Below are 16764 nucleotides of genomic sequence, written 5' to 3' on the forward strand. Positions count from 1 at the left end.
TGTATTTGAGCAGCAATGCAATATCTACACTAGTGAACTGAGCATTATACACTAGATACATGTCTTTGAAAATTCTCAGAGCTGAATGAGTATTATAGTTGATATACAAGTATATTGTAACACTTTAAGTATAAGTTCCACATAAGTCATAGGCAACCCTATGATTCCAGCATATTTGACCAGTTACACATTTGAAGTTTTAACAGAAGGTTAAAAACTGAATAATTCTTTAAAAATTGCATGTTAAGCCTGTCCACACTGCATACTTCTGTTGATTGATTTATGTTGCAACTTATTTGGCAGCAGTTAATAAATCTGCACTAACAGAAGCATTCATTCATTCATTCATTCTCTAGAAAGCTGTAATGATATTGGTTCATTTTGCACAGTGGTGTTATGTCTATAACATAAAATATTTTATAAAACTGCATAAAACTGTTCACACTACTTCATATCAAATATCTTTTTCCAGAAGTCCACATATCAACAATGCCTGACAAAATTAGAAAGGAAAATACCATTCAGTTCCAAGATGAGTTATGATAAAAAAAATCTTTCAAGATCAGCATTCTTCAACAGTGACCAGGTAAAACTCATTTCAAATCTTACTGCAGAGGACATTTTTTCATGTTAACATTGAGCTGTTAACATATACACACATCTAATAATTTATATTCTCTTAGCATGTATTTTATGTAGTACTAATATTAATACTCAACCTATCCATATTTCCAGTCAGGGCTATCACATTGTAACTGGTTAAAGATTATATCTGTAAACAAGAGCGATAGAAATGGCAAAACTGTAAACCTATTTCATTATACATTCTAAAATACAAGTATGCTTCATGACCAGAAAATTGATATATTACATTTTCTTTAAGGTTAATGTAAAATAATGCTAAAACACAACTGATCAAACCTTCATTAAAATAATGCATCTCTGGCATAATTAAAGCACAACTACATGATGACGCAAATCTCCCCTGCCCCAACTATAATATGGTGGCTGAAATTGACAGAACTACATAGCGACACTTTAAATAAACACTCATTACCTCGTTAATACACATAGCTGTAACTAATACAAAAACATACAGCTGGAAATAAGATTTAATGCAATTTCTTAATTTCCAACACATGTTTGCATTACCTCTGCCATCTTGAATTTCTCCACCAGTATCGGCCTTTCAATGGTATGTGCCTGAACTCGTGTGGAGAATCATGGTTGGCCAGCGTACCAGGCTTGAACTGCATATGTTACTTGTGTACATGTGTGTGTGATACAATTTATGTGTTTAGCAAAACACATTAAAGACTTTAAACCTTCAAACTCTTCCTATCAAACTGTGGGAAACAAATGAACAGCAAAGTATACAGCTACATAACCAAAATCATTTTTTTTACATTTAAGCAAATACAACATCTTGCCATCATGAATCCCCATGCTATGTTACTGTATTTTACAGTTTTAATACATTTCAAAAAGTCAAGTTCAAAATAGTCTTTTTTCTTCACATCAATGAAACCTCAAGACTGAAAGCTCTAGGGACCAAATCATAAAATGAAAAGTTTGGTTTTGAGAGATTTTGGTTTTCCAAGGTTCTGTACTTCCACCTAAAAATAAGAAATTATCATCACATTAATCATCTTATATGCAACTTGACTTACCATATATACTCACTTATAAGTCAAATTCAAAGAGTTTTTAAGATCAGTGAAATTTCTTAAGGCAGAAACCCCATTGGATAAAATGAAAAGTTTGGTTTTGAGAGGCTTTTGGTTTACAAAGGTTCACTATTTCCACTTAAAAATGCAATACGATCACCATGTCCATCATCTTATATGCAAAGACACTTGCTTTTAAGTTCATCTGCAAAGAACACAGAAATGATCTGCCATCACATAATGCACCAATATGTATATCAGGGTCCATGTTGTTTGTTCTACTGATTACTCCATACAAACTGCATAGACTAGAGCTGCCAGCCCATTACGAAACAGCAGAGCTGGGTTTGAGCAGTCTGCATTTGGATATGATTTAAAAGTGAGTATAGACTGGTAAATATGGATTAAGAATCCATCGATAGCCACTGCAGTGTCTGTGATAATTATGATTTCCTTTCATCTATGTGTTTTCCTATTTATTTTAAGTTCTGTATGGCCTCAGACTGTTTACTAACCACTGGCTGGTCATATGCCTGCTTAAGTTTGGGTTTTATGGGATTCGTTGTAGTATAAAATTAACACTTCAGATCAATTGGTGGTTCTTTCCGGGGTTTTCCCGGGTTCTTCCTCCACCACTAATACTGGCCATCATGTATAACCTACCGTGTACTGAAAAATGGCATTAAACCATACAACAACAACAACTTCAGATGAAAAATTTTGTTTGATGATCACAGTATATGGGTTTCAGTTTAATGAAATTAGAAAAGAAAAATTTTATGACCAGAAAAGTAATTTGGTTTCAAGAGGATTTCAGTCTTGAGGAGGTTCACTTTATAAAATGTTCTACAAGCTAACACAGAGGTTAAGATCGTTTAAATAATACATATTGTGCATGCATCTCACATCTATAAACAAGTAAAAAAAAGATATTTTTAAATATTAGCTTTTGGGAAAATCAAAGATTCTATAGTTTGGCCTTATTAACAGATGCATGTATTTAATAACAGTTGGTATAAGATGCTATAGGTGGTGTCTTTTCTGCAACAATTAAAATAATAAAAGGTCAATATTATTATTGCACTTGTTCTTAGTATTCACAGTCTATTCAATCAGTAAAATGAAAGTGACAGCAAGACAATTATGTATGGCACTGCAGGGCCTGGACAGGGGAGTCAAGAGTATTTTTCCAGTTCTAATCAGTATGGTAGTTTTTTTGTGTAACTTTGTATGACAAGGTACTAACTGTAATTACTCCAGTGGATCCAGCTGTAAAAGCTTTGGTTTCAACATGCAATGGATTGGGGAGTGTTTCTGAATAGTGAAACTTCCCAAAGTTGTACACTGATCAACCAAAGATGTTGAATATTTGATAGAAGCTGCCAGTTTATGGTGGTTCAATCAGCAGAGATGCCCTACTTGGACCAAAATATTAGGCCAGTCTACAGAGGGGACCGATCACAGTGGAGGTAAGGTTACAGATAGGGTCTGATTATAGCCATGTTATAGAGGCTCAGGTACAGAGTAGGCTGATTTCCAAAGGAGACCACTTTACTGAGCTGGGTGGGTTACAGAGGATGCTATTTAACACATTGGGCTGAGTTCCAAAGGCCACATGACAGAGGGGACCAGGTCATGTTACAAAGGAATCAGTGTGGGAAAGGTCATTGTACTCAAGGGATGCTTGTAGCAATTGATACCAGAGTAAGCCAAGCCCCATATTCTTGAAACTTGTAATTATGAAACACAAGCAGCAGTCCCCAGTCCCAAAACTTGGATAGTCTATGACTGTTTTTTTAAAATGTCAGATTCAAATTTCTTTAACTTCAGTTCCTTACCTAAGCTGTCAGAATTTAACTTAAATGTACTCCTTGCTTAAAAAATTCAAGAATGCTAGGGTCTGGACATAAAAGTTGAAGCAAATGTCAATATTTTCAACCATAGCATAACATTTATGCAGATCTTACATCTCTCATATAGACGTCCAATTTTCTTTCTCCCAGTCACAGCAGTATTGAGCTTGTTCTGTATATTTGTGAGCGTATCCACACACTGAAATTATGTGCAAGGCTTTGAGTGTAACATAACATGTACATGAAGCTAAATGAATAATTAAGATATTATAATTATATCATAAAACACATGCACAACTTCATTTGCTATAAAGTTTGATCTAAAGTATGCACGCTACAAAAAAAAAATTGTCCCTCAATAAGACAGACACTCTAGTGACCAAAAAGAATTTTCAGGAATCTAAGATAAGTTGATTTCTTCTTTATGATTCTTGAGCACTAAAATGATATCTGATATTCTCGAACAATAAAATTACTTATTATGAGGGCCACTGTGGTGGTCATATTGGATGCAAGATTGTCACCATTTTCACTGAGGACTAACCAGAAATCATAAGATCATCCACTCAAGAGGAGTAGCTATAAAAGATCTTCAAGATAACCATCAAAACAGCTATATTTGATGTAATATCTGCACCAACTTGATCTTATAAGATGCCTTTTGGTGAAAACCCCATGCTGATATGACCATCCATCCAGGAATAGTAGTCATAAGAGTTTCAAGATGACTGCCATGGTGGTCATACAGAGGTGCGATTGGCAATATTTTAACACAAGACCAATTAAACATCACAAGAAGTCTTCTGGTTAAAACCCCATTTTGAGAGGGCTTTCCATTCAGGAGGAGCAGCAAACACAAAAATTTAGAGATGAATGGTGGCCATAATGGATATCAGATTGCAATTTTTGTAGTGTAAGAACAACTACATTTCCATGATTTTCAAGATGGCTGCAAAAGTCGCCCTATTGGATGTCAGATTGACACCATTTTAATTCAGAACCAAACTAGACATCTAAAGAAGTCTTTTGGTGAAAACCTAATAATGATCTGACCATCCATCCAGGAGAAGTATTGACAAGATGGCTGCCACGGTGGCCATGCTGGAGGTTACTATATTATTAAAGGACAAACTAGACATCACAAGAAGTCTTCTGGTGAAAACTCCCTCTTGATATGGATCACCAAGCAGGATGAGTAGCAATAACAAGAATTTAGAGATGGTTGCCATTGTGGTCATAATGGAAGATCACCATTTTCATCATAAGAAGTCTTTTAGTGTAAAAGAAAAACAAGTTAATATGACCATCCATTCAGGAGGAGTAGCAATAACAAGATGTTGGATGTCTGAATAACACCATTTTTATACAGGACAACTAGACCTTGGAATGAATGTGTGTGTTAAGTTTCATGGAAATCCTCCACAGAGCGTAGAAGTAGTGATAATAGACTTCAGACAGATAATGTAAAACAATCCACCCCAGAAGTTCTTCTGCTCTGGGACCATCTGAGCAAACAAAATATAATCTGTTTAAAGTGATTTGGTGATGTGGCTATGAAGATGGTTTTATGAGTTAAATCCAATACTTATTATATGATATACTTGATTCTTCAAGCTTAGTTTTATCTGACATATCACTTCCAATGTATGCATTATGTACATTTTAATCTATGAAACTCTTTTCTTCCAGAGAGTTAACAAGCTTTATTTGCCAGTAAGTCTTCTTCTTGCATACAATAAATCAGATTTTGTTCTAAAATGGAATGTTATGCTTTAAGTGGCTGCTGTGATCTACTGGCAAAAAAAAAATAACTACATTTTTTTAAAATGTAGTCTGACTATGAAACAGGATGTTGATGGCAATGTACAACTTTACCTTCTATGTATGATTAAAAATAACTACATAAAAACTAAAGACTGGCATCAAAACAATGTACATGTAATAATGTGTGTGTAACAGTGAAGGTCATCAATAAACAATTTTAAATAAAAGAAATTGCATAAAATTGTACATGTTTTGTCAGAACATACCAGTACAATTATACAATTAAATTCCCATGTGAAATCTTGAAGTTTGGTGCAAAGTTAAGTATTAAAGCATAAGTATGGACAACTATAAGAATGAAGATTAGAGCTATTGACCAATCACAAAGGGTCCTGCTCACAACACTTTGCTTGGCAGGGCCTCAAAAAGAATAATTTGTATTGGAAAACTAATGTAAACAGAAAACAGGAATTCAACTCATATTATTGGTGACATGAAATGCTTGAAATCCAACTATCTCATCGATATAATGTCAAATTTGGTTGAAATCCAGCAATCCTTAGTAAAGTAATACTGCAGAAACTAAGAGTATGAGATTGGGCAATTAGGGCCCATGTCTCTTTAAACTGATAATTTGGAATGCTGGAAATTAAACTTGGTTACAGTCTTATCAATATAAACATGCATGCCAAATCTGGGCAAAAATCAACAAGGCTTTTTACAGTAAACCAGTCAGAAGGAGTTTGGAGCGATGAGCCATAATTCTTCTAAATGACAATGTAGAACAATGGAATAAAAGTCATTCAAAGTCTCATTAATATAAAGCTGCATGCCAAATTTGATTGAAACTCAACAAGGCTGGGTAAAGTAATCCTGCCAGAAGGAGCTTGGAGTCATAATTGAGCCAAAACTCTTCTAAATGACAATGTTGAATGTTTTTGGAGTCATGAGCCAAAACTCTTCTAAATGACAATGTTGAATGAGTTTGGAGTCACGAGCCATAACACTTCTAAATGACAACATAGAATAATGGAATAAAACTAATTAATATAAAGCTGCATGCCAAAATTGGTTGAAATCAAACAATAACTGGTAAAGTAATACCACAGAAACCAAGGTCATGGGGGCAATCAGGGGTCATAATGCCTGTAAATTTTGTTGTGGATGTAAGAAATCAACCTAATTGAAATTTTTTTCAGTAAAAAGTGCATACTGTAATTGGCTGAAACCCAATAATCCTTAGAAAAGTTACAATACAGAAACCCAAGCTAGGAAGGATGGAAGTCAGGGACAATAACTCCTCTACATAATGCTGGAAATGAAACTTGTCCGAGGTCTGATAAAGTTTTTCTGAAATCATTGGTAAAGTAATGGTGCAAAAACCAAATCAGAACGATGGGCTAAAAGAGAGCATAGCTCAGGTAGATGACCCTGTGGCATGCTGGAAACCAAACTCACTCAAGATCTCATCAAAATAAAACCGAATACATGTACCAAACTTGGTTCAAATACAAGAACCCTAGTAAGGCTCTGAAGCATAAGTCAAAGTCAATCAATCTGGTAATCACTGAGCATCAATAGTGAGCTGCATGCCTAAATATAGTTAAAACTATAAACCTTGAAAGCTTACATATGCTGCAGAAACCAAAACCAAGAAGACAGAAAAGCAGGGGACATAACTCCTGTGCATGATGTTGTAGAACACTGGAAACAAAATCATTCAATGTCTTAACTGTACAGCACTGCATGCCATATTTGGTTGAAATCCAACAATCCTTGGTAAAGTGAAGCTGTGCAGATGAATATTAGGAGGACGTGCTATCAGGGATCAAAACTTCAAACATATAATAGGAAACTGAGCTCTCGTCAATATAAAGTTGAATATCAAATAAAGTCCAACAATTCTTAGTTAAGTTGCCTTGTGGAAATCAAATTATTGACATCCAGCAAGATTGATGAATGAATGAACAAATAAATGAATGAAAGGACAATATAATCACTATAGGGTTGTGCCAACGTTTTCAAATAATAATAATAATAATAATCTCATATATTTGAAGTCATTAAACTACCATAATAATGGAAACACAAACTCTGATAAATACTTAACTTAAATGATATGCGTAATGAAGACTATGCCTGTTGGTCAGTCTTTGAAAAAGAAAGCACTCCCTTATAAAATTACCTCCATTAAACATTTGTGCAAAAAGACAGCAAAAAATAGAATCAGTTAACTATTAAAACAACTTCATGTCAAGATGCTCCGCCAAACTTAAGTGAACCATCAAAACTATGAATTTATCATAAAATATTGGAAATGAAAACAACTCCATAAATCTGCAATTGCAAGTCCATGTGCAATATTAAACCCATTTCCACTTTTTTAAAAAGTCTATCAAATTTTAATTCTGAGAGGCTTTATCTAATGACAAGACCATTTCCCACTTTTCAAAAGATGTATTAAATGAACCCTGTATAAAGAAATTTCAACTGCAAAAAAGGACTTAGTACCCACAACCACTGCGTAAATTTGTGATTTTGTACTCATCAATATTACAACACACTCAGACAAATTAAATAAAATAAAATAAAGCCTATTCTTATTCTGAACTTTATATCTTTCATCGGAAGGATAAATATATTTTCATTTATTCAATTTTGTATAAAAAAACATAACCAGTTAATTAAAATGTCCATTATACAGGCATACACACACACAAAAATGGTAATTACTACGATATGGTTAATAAAATAGCTACAATGCTTGCCATGACAGTGCTATCAACAAGACCCTGAAGCAAAGCCATCAGTGCAAAGTCAACCAAATGACCCAGCAAATGAAACGTTATGCAAAAGAGTTATCACAGTGCATAATATGTAGTTGAAAAGATTATTTTCTTCACATCTAGATGCATGCCCTTATAAGTATTTCTGATATGGAACTATGCTTTACTCATCAAAAAACCAATGGAAGAGTGAGCTGCTAGTTCATACTGGTCAATCTATACCAGTCAGTGCCATTGTGCTATTGATATAACTACTGGATATTCAGAATTTGAAATTTTCGTGTTGGTACATTAACAGTCAGGTTTGTTAATCCAACACCTGCATATCAAACTAATGTATTAGTACAATGATGTGAACAGAATTCATTACACTTTATGTCAAAAGACTTATTCAAAATTAGAGTCATTTACCCCACGATTGGGTCCGTCCAAAATTTAAATAGTCAAGTTTTGAAATTTACAGGACGTGCTTTAAGCCTGGTGTGTGATTTGGATTTTTAACATAGTTTTAACAATTTTTTCAGTCATATTGCTACAATGTCTGCAGAGTGGCAGTTTATAGTGGTGTCTAGCACTGGGGCATCATTCCGCAGACATGTAGCATGATGTCCCACCCAGTCACATTATCCTGACACCAGGCCGACCAGTCCTAACATTAACCTCTTAATGCTGAGAAACAAGTGAGGCAGCTGTTAGTACCATTTTTGTAAGTCTTTGGTATGACTCAGCTCGGGATCGAACCCACGACCTCCCACATCCGAGGTGGACGCTCTAACCACTAGGCCACCGGAGCGGTTGCTTTAAGCTTGGAAACATAAAGTAAAAAATAAACTAAATGGGCCAGGAACTTCTCAATTGATAGGTATTGCCAACAGCACAAAGGCACTTCTCAGGTATAGGTTTTGTTGATAGCACAAAGGCACTTCTTAATGAATGGTAATGTGATTGCACAAAGGGACTTTTCAATACATTGGATTGCTGATGAAACAAAGGCACTTCTTAAATGTATGGGTTTATCTGATGGTACAAACTGACTTCTTAATGGATAGCTTTTGCTGATGGCATAAAGGGACTTCTTAATGTATAGGTTTTGCTGATGGCACAATGGGATTCTTAATGTACATGTTTGACTGACGACACAAAGGTGCTTCTTAATATATTGTTTTGGCTGATGGCATAAATGGACTTCTTAATATATAGGTTTTGCTAATGGCACAAAAGCACTTTGCAATACATAGGAATCTGCTGAAAGCACAAAGGCACTTTTTAATGTACAAGTAATGCTCATAGTACAAAGGAACTGAACAGATGTCATAAAAATTATTTGAAATCCTGACTATAGTAAATGATAAATGTATTGAACTGAGAGACAGAAACAGTGAGTTATGACAGCATGCTTGGCAGGTTAAAGCAGCAGCAGAAAACAAGAGAGGTGTACATGATTTAAATCAACTGCAACAACACTTCTTCCTAACATAAATAAACTGATGACAATTGAGCTACTTACATGGCTCAATACAACTAATCCACACACTTTTATACGTCTCCACCCACAATTCAGACCATGACCCATGGGATATAATTCAAAATCCATTACAAATATTATGTATCCACTGTCCGCAAATGCATGTATAAAGAGTGGCAAAAAATATTCAAAATTTCACTGTAACTGCAGCTGCTCTATATGTAAACTTTATATATCATCCTCAAAAAGGAACCATGGGGAGGGAAAGAAAATAACCCTCTCAGAGATGGTCACCACATGAGTTTCCCACATACTGAGATTGATGGATTTCCATCTACATGTTTAGAAGATAGAGTTGTGGACAGGTAGGTTACTATACAATATGCTTTTCACTAAAATGTAGGAATATTACAACCTTCAAAAATGAATCCAATTATATTACACCTTCAAACTCTTTTTAAGAATGAAATTTAGAACAAATGCAAACTGGTAGCTAAAACCTAATGAATTCCCAGAGTTAAATAAATTTAACATGGCAAAAATAAGTATAGCCATGGCTGCTGATGTTGTTCTTGGGTTTAACACCATTTTTCAGCACAAGATAGGCTATACATGGCAGCCAGTATAACTGGTGGAGGAAGAATCCTGGAAAACCCAGGGAAGAACCACCGACCCATGAGAAGCTACTGGCTGGCTTTCCCATGTACCCACGCTAGCCGAGCCTTGGACTCGAACCCACGCAGGCAGAGGTGAGATGGCAGTGATCCGGAACAGTGAGCGCTTTAGACCACTGGGCCACTCGGGGCCCCTCCATGGCTGCTGAAGGAAGATTGATTGATGTAAGGGGTCTAAACAAAAACATGATACATTTCTAGCTGCAAAAAAAGTGTCATCCATTTGTGAATTTGAATATACTAAAAAAAATGAATAAAATTTTAATTAAAATTTGTTTTTAGTACTAATGAATGTATGAGCAATTATTCACTTTGTCCTTAGCATTGATACTATATGCAGTCTAGTCTCATTTACACAACGTATCTGACCATTGCTGTAATACAGTGTCTTTAACAGTTCAGCAACAATTTACAATAAAGTAAAACCTGTCATGAAAGACAAGAACTATGAGAGTTCACTTGTCTTGAGAGACCAGGTTCTGAAAATACAGATTGTTCTCATTACAGTGTTATGACCACTCTTGAGAGAACATATTTTTTTGGCAGAAGGGGTGGAGTTTCAAGACAGGTCAAGCTCTATTTACTTGTCTTTAACATGTGCCCAATTGTGAACAAGCAAGACTAAGATCCGACATCACATAACGTACAAATGGATCAAGGTCTATGCAGTTTATTATACAGTCAAGCCAATCTTGAGCAGCCACCTCATGGAAGTGGGAAAAGTGGTCTCGGAAGAGAGGTGGTTGATTATTTAATGCTATTTCTAAAACAATCTGGTAAACAATACCTATAACAACTGGCTATTTAAAACAGGTGAATGCATAATTCATATGATATTGAAGGCAGATTTGACAGTACTTTATATTTTAAGTGAACAGTGCAGCCCTTATAATAGCCCATTTTACATCAACAGATTTGGGTATGCAATGCTCTCAGATGGACATGTTATACATGAACATGAGGCACAAGTTGGCATGAGATTGCTCACATAAATGACATCAGCCACATACACTATGGCAAAATCAGTTAGCTAAGTTATTTGGGCTTCCTGTGAAATTTCATCCAATTGATTTTTAAGATGTCATTAAAAGGTATTTCTATTTTTATTAATGGCTGCCATATTTTATGGTGGGTCTAGATTATTTGTACATGCTAAAGGCCTGAAATACATATTAGAATATTTTCTGTATCATTTTATTAAAATCTGTTTTAGTGGGTTTTGAGCACAAGTTATTCATTAGCTTTCCTATTTTAAGACCAGATTGGTGTAATATGTCAAATTTTATTGAGTAATTTCTGAGAAGTTGTTTAAATGGTTTTTCTACTGTAGTAATGGTGGCCATACTTGATGATGCAGTGTGTTGAACCTAGGATCCCATAAGCCAGAGACACTGTTGATGCAAGTTACTGTCAACATATATTTGATTTATATTTGTGTAATGGGAAGCAGAATAGGAATCTTGCACACTGAAATTATTATTTCTCTCTAGAGCATAAACATGGATCAAGAAAACAAAGCATGCCCAGTGAGCATGCAGGACCCTAGATTTTGGGATAATAAAACTAATAAAAGTATTAAGAATCATGATGACTGGGTGAACTGAAGTGATACCAGTCTATATCAGATCATATGAAAGAACATAACTCCAGAAAAATTGCTATGTGTGGTCCTTTTTACCCTCATAAACATCATGATCTAAAATATGTTAGATTTCTAAAGTTTCTTTTCCTTATTGCTAGAGAATTTATGATAACATCTGCCACATTGAGAATTACTGTTATTTCCTGTTGCAAGTATCTCCATCAGTGGAATAATATCCAAAAGAGATAACTACTATCAGATTTAATCATTTACCAAAATCTGATTTGCCTCCCTTGGTATCAAAATGGACATGAAAGGCCAAGAGGTACTACATCACTAATTTTAGTGCAAGAATTTACTATTATTAGTAATACAAACTATATTTGGTAAGTGAGAATAGACACTTGCCACAATTATGAATGGACTGCAATTCCTTCAAGCTAAATGACCCCTGTCTGAAGGTGCAGTGCTGATGGTGGTTCAGCATCATTCATACAAACTCTAAAAAGATCATGTTGCCAAATTTGGTACAGCTCTGCTGGGCAATTTTTGAGAGGTTAATTTTAAGTTTTAATAACTACAGCTATATTTGATGGCAGATGTTGAAGCTTAATCTCTAGATGATCTTCCATCAAAATGGGTAAAATTATGTATTTTTTAAAGAGGCTTTTAATGGTTTAACTATTTTTAGTAATGGCAGCCATATTTGATGGTAGTTGATATCATAACTTTGTATAAAACTTGCAAAGCCATTAAGTCAGAAAGAACCTTGCAAAAATTGGTCTAAACTGGCCTAGTGGTTTGAGACAAAAAAATAAAAAGCTGAAATTAGTAATGATGCACAAGGCAAAATAGACAAAAGCAGGCCCCGCCCTAAGGCAAGGTGAACGAGGTAACCGCCTTGGGCCCCACGCTTTCAGGAAATCAATTCCACAATGCAAATTTTTTGCTTGGGGCCCTGCTCTTCACTTGCTGCCTTGGGCCCCACACATCATAGGGCCAGGCCTGGATAAAAGCCCATACCATAAACTTTGCAGTCAGATAAGCTAAAAGCTGAACCTTTCCAGTTTATCTATCATTTTCAAACCAAGCAGTATGCAATGAATTAACAAGATTAGACTGCATTTAGTATCCTTTTTTCTGCCCAAATTATCACTTGGATTACTAGTTGTTGTACATTATCAATAATCAAGCTGTGCAATAGTGATTTCCAGTCTACTGTATGTCCCTTCACCTTAGAGTGGCTATGAGAGAGTAAAAGTTATGAGATAGTCATACATAATTTCAGTGTTCCAGAGCCATAGATAAGATTTTAAGAAATTGAGTATTTTACCCCCTGGTTTAGAACTAATTGCATTTTTTAAAATCTGATGAGCACAAATAAAAACTCACAAGGAACAGGACACTGTCCTAATCTTCAAAACATTAACCAGGTCTATATCAATGTGCTAAACAGCTTTATTGGAATGAGTGTTCTCACAGTGTTTAAGTCCAATCATTTCATATATGAATGAAACATTCAAAGATCATTGTTTATAACGATCAAACGCACGATCATTAACATAATGGACTATGCTTAAAGCGGGATAAATATCCTGGCAACTTTAGAATAAATACTTACAATTATTCTGCTTTGTGTAATTTCGATGCATTTAATATTTTCTTTTGGTTTTTCTTTGTGTAAATATGCAAATACACCACTTAGCTAGAGCTCTGGTGTTCAACAAGTAAAACAATGCCCTGCTCAAATATGATAAATACTGGCAGGCACTATGATTTGATTTAGTTCCCAGTTCTGTACAACCTAGAGTAAATGGTCACTATTTTATTGTCAGTAAATAGCTTTCTCTGCTTTTTATATTTTCAACCACCACCTCCCCACCCTTCAAACGATCCGTAAAATAATACCTAGACTGTCAAGAGTCCCTGATGTCAATTGTTGGAATTTGTCATACAACTGACTCTGAATAAAATCTGTATTTGCTGGTTAATGCACCTGAATGGCAAATAATGTTGACATATTTATAAATTTAGTGCAAGAACCAATGTAATATAAAGAATGACTACATTTTGCTTTTGAAACCATATTTTTCAAGGACACTGTTTCACCATTGTGGTTTTGGACAGAAAAATACATTCTGTAGTTTCTTTTTTTGCCAGCTAGCAATATTTGAATTATATGAGTCAAACAGAATGAGATTTTCATATAGTTAGCAAACAGTTACATACACTAACAGACTTCTAGATTTCCTACAGCTCATAGCACACTGTTTGCTGATTAAAAACATGTTGTGCCAAGACCCAGAACCTTTGACCAATACAAGGAAAACAGCTGACATCACTCCTACATGAGACTGGTCACAGTTTAAAACAAGAGTGAGAAGAAGTAAATATTTAATAATCAAGAAGATGAAAATGGGAATTTATTTCCTGCTGACAAGTTTTTAAAAGTGGTATTTTTCTGTCCAGAGTGATACTTTATACTATTGTGCTCACACTAAGAATTACCTCAAATGGCTTCACACCCTGTTTGATAATAACAAAAGAAAAGAAAGAGACATCAAATACGACATTCAAAACCAAAACAATACATAACATGTTCAAACATTTTGTACAAGAGAAAGAGGAACATATTTAGAAAAATGCATTTCATGGAGATTTATTTTGTGACTAAACGAACATGACAATAAAATATTACCATTACATGTATTTAATGAAAATTAAAATTGAAACAAGAATGAGAAAAACAGTAGTCCAATTTGCAACCTGCATCTGTGATAAAAATTCCTAATTGATCAGTAAAATCTGGCTCTGACAACCTTGAAAATCATAATGCTGCAACTAGAAAATGACATTTACCCTTTCCAATTATGAGCATATATCATGTTTTATTCTAAAAACATATGGCAGACACAATTTAATTTACAGCATAACCACGTTTAAATTGTCAACCTGCCATTCCTACATATAGCTGCTATCTTTACATGTGACTAGTTTGGCTTATAGCCTAAAATTCACCTATGCAATTAACATGTGCTAATGGTACTAGCCTGGAAAAATGTGAACTTGAAGGCAAATGCACACTAGAGGAATGATGAATAATTTGCTCACAAATATACCCCAGCCTCTCCCCCATTCCATCCCTACCACATGGTAAAAATAAGTCAATTGTTAGCAAAAAAGGCAAAAGAAAATGATGGCCCAACAGGTACCACTTTCACATTAATCCATTAAGGCTCCAAGAGTAGTTGCATTCACAAAATTAATCCATAACACTGCATCTACCACCAACATACAAAGGGCAATAACTCTGATAAAAACCATGTGATCAAAATGATTTATCAAAATATGCATCTTCAGGTAATGACCATAATATTACTTTCATGGCAATCCATCAAAAACTGGGAGGCTCATTGCACTAATCAGGTTATGTCATACAATGCTACAAAAAAAGGGCAACAACTCGTTCAACTGGCAAGCCTTTGAATTTGCCACCCAGCTATTGCTGGCATATGGAGGACTCCTGTGCAAGTGATGTTCTGTGTCCCTGATAAAAAACTGGCGTCCAAATAAGCATTATTATGCACTCCCTAGACGTCTGTTAATGAGTATTTTTTAATTCCAATGAATATTTCTTTAAATACATGATTCCTCTCAAATTATTGCTGAACACAAAAGTAAATACTTTTACAGACTGAAACTAAAGGAGGAAAGAATAATCATGTTGATCTCAACCTCATATAAATCCCCACTTTACTTATATTTCATTAACATTTTCTGAAAAATACTCATTTTAATGGAAAATCACCTCAAACTGCAAACAAGTTTATTTCTAGAAAATTCCAAGGTCATAATCAAGGCTAGGTCTTGAACTCAAACCAAAGTAAACATCCATCTATAATTTACCAACATGTTAAAAATCCAAATCACACACACACTTACCAACATGACAAAAATTAGGTGAGCACTGAAACTCTATCTTCAATCATGGAAAAACGTTAAGCACACAATACAAACTAAATATACATAACAAATGATTCTTTTAAAAATTAGTCAGATATCCCTGACTGTTTTATTTATCTTTTATACTGTTTTAGTGAAAGCAAGCATATTCATGTGGTTCTGGCTAACCATCTGCCCTATTATTTCCCGCCCTACATTTTTTTTCAGAGGAAGGGGTGGGGGAGACACTTCTGAGATATTTTTTTTAAAAAATCAACAATGGGTTATAATTCTGATTCAAGCTAAACTCATGATGATTGTTATCAAGTTAATGCTTTATTTCAATTGTTCCTGACACCAAGAACAAAAAAAAACCCATAAATTTTCCTATCTATCCTAAAAAAAAATCTCAAAGTAAATAGAACCACACATTTTTTTTCTTTACAATTCTAAATGCTTTACCTTGCCATTTATGTGAAGCTAGAAGGAATAAACAGAGATTACTTTTGGTTCCATATTTTATATTTATTTAGCTTAATTCCATTTCAGATCAATAAATTTTCAGAGACAGGCAAAGAAGAAAAAACAATGATATTCCATTAACTTTTTTCATTTCTTCTTCAAGATACAGAGCTTTTTTTCTTAAACAAACTTAACCTTCTCCACAGCAGATTTTAGATCAAAATCTTTAAGTTCTGGTGCTAGCGTTCCCTGGGTTGTCATTGCAGCTTCTTACACATTCAAACCAGCATGTGCATAAAGCTATAAATGTTGCAATGAAATTTAAGTAAAGTTGCCATCAGAAATAACACATGATAATCACTGAAAAACAATGTAAAAAACAGCTGACATTATGATGATTTATGATTAGCTGTACCGATTAATCGGCCATACTCATAATCGGGCAGATTATTGGAACAATCGGTATAATCAGTATTGGCAGAAATAATTGATGCCAATGGAAACAAATTTCCAAAATATAAATTTAATCATAACATTCATCTTGACATGGCTTGAATTTTAAATCAGAA

At 34.6% G+C, this 16764-nt stretch overlaps 1 protein-coding gene across 4 annotated transcripts in view; it reads right to left on the reverse strand.

The window, feature by feature from the left end:
* Nucleotides 1-16764, reverse strand: part of LOC149801034 (dynactin subunit 3-like) — an 89747-nt gene that overhangs the window by 19668 nt on the left and 53315 nt on the right. For 3 of the 4 annotated variants that reach the window (XM_089955072.1, XM_089955068.1, XM_089955071.1), the window contains exons 2-3: nt 14300-14317; nt 3635-3719 (exon numbers count right to left, since the gene is read on the reverse strand). In XM_089955072.1, the coding sequence (XP_089811198.1) occupies nt 3635-3719; nt 14300-14317 (103 nt within the window). The remainder of the gene's footprint in view (nt 1-3634; nt 3720-14299; nt 14318-16764) is intronic. The other variant, XM_089955070.1, reaches the window with a different exon arrangement.

The sequence above is a fragment of the Sinohyriopsis cumingii genome, chromosome 4 (assembly GCF_028554795.1).
Source record: "Sinohyriopsis cumingii isolate HCF-2022 chromosome 4, ASM2855479v2, whole genome shotgun sequence".
NCBI lineage: Eukaryota > Metazoa > Mollusca > Bivalvia > Unionida > Unionidae > Sinohyriopsis > Sinohyriopsis cumingii.